Source organism: Centruroides sculpturatus, unplaced genomic scaffold (assembly GCF_000671375.1).
Source record: "Centruroides sculpturatus isolate CEXI.00-Female unplaced genomic scaffold, Cexi_2.0 scaffold397, whole genome shotgun sequence".
Taxonomy (NCBI): Eukaryota; Metazoa; Arthropoda; class Arachnida; order Scorpiones; family Buthidae; genus Centruroides; species Centruroides sculpturatus.
In genome coordinates, this window is record NW_019384579.1 from 88,635 (window position 1) to 94,634 (window position 6,000).

At 28.5% G+C, this 6,000-nt stretch overlaps 1 protein-coding gene across 1 annotated transcript in view; it reads left to right on the forward strand.

The window, feature by feature from the left end:
- LOC111624433 (vesicle transport through interaction with t-SNAREs homolog 1A-like) overlaps nucleotides 1-6,000 on the forward strand; it is a 90,137-nt gene that overhangs the window by 36,805 nt on the left and 47,332 nt on the right. The window contains exon 5 of the mRNA XM_023367271.1: nucleotides 1,352-1,462. Within this exon, the coding sequence (XP_023223039.1) occupies nucleotides 1,352-1,462 (111 nt within the window). The remainder of the gene's footprint in view (nucleotides 1-1,351; nucleotides 1,463-6,000) is intronic.

The window sequence follows — 6,000 nt, forward strand, 5'->3', positions numbered from 1 at the left end:
CATTTAGTAAAGTATATCATTTGCTGGATATTACTGGTATCGTTTCATTATTTGTATTTGGAATAATTTGTATAAATGCATCTTTCAAAAAAATGCTTTAGATAATAAAAGTTTATCTGTTTTTGATGTAGAATCATAATATGCAATAAAATTTGTGGGATTCCTTTTAAGAAAATGAAGTTAACCCTTTTTCACTGATTTTAGTTTTTTCTATAATGGGTTATCATAAATGATGTTTATACTGGAAGGGAGGGAGGGGAGTTATGACAAGTTGGACAAAGTCAGACAAGGGGGAGGGGTTAAACTTTAATGGACGCCCATTTTATTTCATTAAATTTTATACAGTTTACCACTTTATGAATAATAAAATGTATAAAGATTTTCGGGGGTTGAGTTTTGTTGGATGTCCAAAGAGAGGAGGGGATTACAGACAATGGGGAGGGGGAGTAAAAATTTCAAGAAAAATGTGGATGTAATTTATGGACAGCTCCTAAAGAAACCAATATCCCCATTTTGTGGCCTCCTTGAAGTCTGACATTTTTGGTTCATTGACTTTTTTGTAGGATGTATATTTTTCAAGCTATTTCAATGGATTGATGAAAATGGACCACACTATACAGAACAATATTTTACTGGAATAGAAATTGGCAAATTTTATGTTGTGAATAACTTTTTAAATATATGTTGAATTCATTATAATATCTTTATTTTGTAATATGTATTAAATATAGTTTTAGATTGATTATTTTAAAATGCATATGCAAAATATNTTGCTGATACTTCTGATCAATATCAACAAAAAAGCTGAGATGACGACAATACTTTAAAAAGAAAATGCCCTGGTTTAACTAAAATTAATATTAATACATAATGTAGTCCTTTTAATTGTGATTGTTAATTAATTATTGATTGGAAATAAGTTATTGATTGCTTTAATAAACATTTTTATCTTAGTAACAGAAAAGAATAGTATACTTTTGCTAACTTCTGGAATGTAACCCTATGTTTTGCATTAGTCCTTTGTTTCATATAGCTCTGATTCACATAACATGGCACTTTTTCAGAACGCAACTATCATGTTATATGAAGAATACCTGTATTTCAGAATTTTATATATAGATATAGATACATATCTTGTATCTTTGTATCTTTATGATTATTTTAAACTTTTTAAGCAAATTAATTAATATTCTATGTAGAATTTTATTATAATGGATTGTTTATTAGAAAATACTTTGTCAATTTTTTTTCATAAATATAGCATTTCTGTCTTAATCTTGTTGGCAAAAATCTTTTCTATACAATATAAACAATTAGAATTTTGAATAAGTTTCCAATTTTTTTATTTCAGTTGGAACAGATGGATTTAGAAGTTAAAAGTATGCCACCAAATGATCGTCCAAAATATCAGAACAGAATGAAAAGTTATCATGCTGAATTTAATCGTCTAAATAAAGAATTGGCAAGTTCTGATTATTTTTCATCTTAAAATATGTTTAAAATAATTTATTTGGAAGTTAGTTTTTTTCATTTATTTTAATATATATATATATATATATTAAATATGAATTTTCTCTATTTTATAATATAATAAAAAAGTTATCGCTCTTACAAAAATATTCTGAGGATATGTTGACCATAGAAGAAATTTATGAAAACAATATAAAATTGATCATGACTTTCATATTTTCAGTGTAAAAATATTTAATTGATATTTTCAGTGGTGATTTTTTTTAACTTTAAAATATCTTGACACAGCAGTCTCCATTACCTCATAAAATATATAAAAGTTGAATCACATAGTTTACAAACAATATAAACAGTTGTCTTCAAGCAAAAAAAAATTGTTGCTAACTGCAATTTTATATTTCTGAGTGATGAAATTTCCCTAACAAAATACAAAAATAATTTATAGGAAAATATTTTATCCATAATATCAATATATTAATCTTTAATGTTTTATATAAAACTTGTTGACAAGAAAAAATGAACTGCTATATTGTCAGTAAGTAAACTGAATATAAATTAACAAGTTAACATTTGATGTCATTGTTGACATTGCAGTGTTTTTTGGTACAGGCTAAAATTGATCTCATTTGGCTAGTTGCTTATATATAAACTTTCATTTTACAAGATTTAAATATATTATCTGAATTTTGTGAAATCAAAATCATAAAATGATGATAGTACAGGGTGTCCCACTTGGGAATACAACTTTAAAAATGCGAATTACTTGCGAATGCTTGCATGTATCATCATGCAACAAGGCTCAAAATATTCCTTATTTAATGAAGATCGGAGTGTAGTGTGCAATTTCTCGTTCTCGGATCATTGGTCCAATTTTGTTTGATGAGACTGTGAACACCGCCCAATACTTGTCCATATTTGATGAATTTGTGAAATAACTGGATGACTATGAACTTCAAGAAGGTTACTTCCAACAGGATGGGGCAACATGTCATACCTCTCATTCCAGTATGGAAGAGATCCGATCATTTTTTGGAGACAGGGTGATCTTGAAAGGTTTGTGGCCACCTCGATCACTCTATTTAACTCCCCCAGATTTTTTTCTATGGGGATATTTAAAGGGCAAGGTGTATGCAAGCAAACCCAGGACCATCAAACAACTGAAAGCAAACATTGAGTGTGAAATTGCTGCCATCGACAGTGAGATGTTGCAGAGGACATTCTCAAATATGGAGCATCGCGTTTATTTGTGCATGGATGTTGGGGGAGGACATTTCCATCACCATTTGTAATGTGGACTTGTTTTCCACTAAATACAGGTATGTTCAGTTCTTACAGCTTGCCTTTACGTTCATGCGTTTGCGAGTAATTCGCATTTTTAAAATTGCACCCTGTACAACTGCAATTGTTGACAACCCTGTACAATGATTGGAAAAGAGCACAACATTACATTAATACATTATTGTTAGCGATGATCATATTCTACGTCATTTTTTGTTTCAGATTCTAAACAAAATAACCATTCAGACACATGAAAGCATATTAGATGGAAACTGGATTATATCTTTAAGATTCATGATGCAATGTGGCTGAGGTTGTGCTTGTGCCAAGAAATACCATTATCATCATCATTCAGATTTCAGTGATATTTGATACTTCAATTTTAATTTAATAAGTTTCACAAACCCTTTCACTCTTTTTCTAGCAGTTTCGTAATCCAAACATTTATGGCTATTTTAAATGCCTTCTTTAGGCTCTATAACATTGGAATGTCAGTTAACAAATATTTGAATGATGTCATTATTTTTAACAAAAGACAGATATGGATAAAATTGAAATAAAATTAACAAATAGATGTGTAAATGGATAACAAAATAAATAACCTCCTCAAAGAACATGTGACGTTTTAATCTCGGTTTGTCATGAACTTGTTAGCATTTCTCTCAATTTATCTAGTTATTTAATCTACTTATTTAATCTTAGTGGCAATAGTCGTTTATTTTGTTATTCATTTACACATCTATTTGTTAATTTTATTTCAATTTATCCATGTCTGTCTTTTGTTAAAAACAATGACGTCATTCAAATATTTGTTAACTGACGTTCCAATGTTATAGAGCCAGAAGAAGGCCATTTAAAATGGCTGAAAACGTTTGTTCTCTTATGAATTAAGAAACGTCTAGAAAAAGAGTGAAAGGTTTTGTGAAACTTATTTATTTAAAGAAGTTCTAGTTTTCCATGCATGGAATTTTAATTTAATATTATTATTAAATGTCCATATATTTTGTATAAACTGGATAGATAGATTACAACAAAAAAAAATCACACCTTTGAAAAATCCAGCAATGAAATTTACTAAATAATAACATTTTCGATCAGCTTCACTGACATTTTTCAGTTATGTTAGAACAGAACATGAATACAAAAAAATTTTTTTTTGCTGTAATTATTAAAGGTATGAGTTAATTCACATTATGTAAATATATAATAAATTAAAGTGTTATAATGAATTAATCATTATTCTTAATTTTTTTATAATATGTATTTAATCAAAAATTTAAGAATTTAACAAAATACAGAAACTAGAGCAAATGTCAGAAAATAAATTCACACTTTAGAAATCAGCTCCAGAAAAAAGTTTAATGAAACAAAACATTTCAGTCTAATTTGATATGTCTTCATCAGTTGTGTATTCCAAAATAGTATATATTTGAATAAAAAGAACATTCAATAAATATAAGTTAACAAAAATAATATAACATAAAAATTAATAACAAATATTTAACAAAATGAAATAAATAAATAAAATAAAATAAGAATAACAATAAAATAATGTAGAAGTGCCCTATTAAAGGAAGTCAAATTAGAGCTCATACAGAGACCTCTATGTGGTAGATAGTGAGTCCATGTCTCTTTATTAAATAATTTATTTATAATCATTAAATTTAATGAGAGATAGTGCCTAACACCTACCTCTAGTACTAAATTATGTGGTGTTTAATTATTAATAGTGGTGGTAAATCCCCAATATGGAGACCAAATATACCCGTGGGACTCTATTCCCATTGATCTCATTGTATCTTCCCCATATTGGACAATAGGTTTGAGAGAGATCTTATGTACGGTACATGGGCTCTACTAAGAGATCATGGACACTTAGAATTAAAGAGCACTAACAGGACATTTCTAATAATAAACTAGGTAACAAATCTGGCCCAATATGTGAGCAAGCCTTGGGTGTCAATCATCTGGGATAAGGAAAAACTGATAATGAAAGTCTTCAATGTTCAAAACCTATGAACCTTGGAAGCCTGAGAAATTTTCAATGCAGCAATCTATGGGAATTGTATTAATAGTTAAGATTGTGAGACAGTATCTGGCAGTTGTTGCTTGATAACCGTCTAAAAGGAAATTAAACGATATTAGAGCAGGAGGTTACTATAGATAAATAAGTTATTGTACTATGGCACATTTATCTTTTTGTCATAATAATTTTTTTTGTTTAATTTTTTATTGTGTAATAGTTATTTGTAGAGTATGTGTTAAACATTCAAGAATGACATCAAAAAGAAAATAATTTTAAAAAACATTCTAAACTTAGAATCTTTAATGTTCTGTAATGATTGCTGCCTGATGCAGCCCCTGGGCTGAAAATGTTTCATTTTTATTTAATCCAAATTCATTTTGCTGGAAAACTGTGAAGAATTATTCCATTGGTGGAAAGTGCAGACATCAACAATGACATAACCAGATATTTTTTAAAGATAAGACTTAAAATTATAGGACATCTCTGTAATTTATTACGGCGTTCCAAGATGACAATGCTGAGACATTCTCTAAAGCAGTATTCTGCAACATTTTTCTACTTGTGGTACACCTATGACTCAACATGGCACACCAAAATGTTACTGCCCTCAAAAACGTATGATATGATACTATTGATAGAATTACGTAATGCCACTAACCTGTTATTATTATTAAACAGGCATCAACACTTATGAGTAAATTTATTTTATATTTAATTTCTTAGAATACATAAAAATGCATGATTTGTAATAAAGAATAAACAAACATCATCTTATTTCATCAGTGCTGCAGCAGAGAATGAAATACAAGCATAAGAAATGCAGCAACTGTGATAAAAATATATAAATAAAACTTGAAATTAATAGAATATCTAAAAGTTCACGTCTCACCTTTCACCTGTGATGGCACACTAGTTGCAGAACACTGCTCTAAAGCATGGAAGTCCATCTTTAAAGTATATCTATAATTTTAAGTCTTATCTTTAAAAAAGTATATCTATAATTTTAAGTCTTAGCTTTAAATAGTATTTGGTTATGTCATTGTTGATGTATATGTTACAGTCAAAACCCGTTTTTAGTTAGAACACGTTTTAACTAGTTGAAACTAGTTTGTACTGAATGTCTTTGTTAAAACCCGTTTTGTCTAGTTAAAACTAGTTTTAACTCAAATTCATTTTTGACTAGCAGTAAATTCTAGTTTTAACTAGACAAAACGGGTTTTAACAAA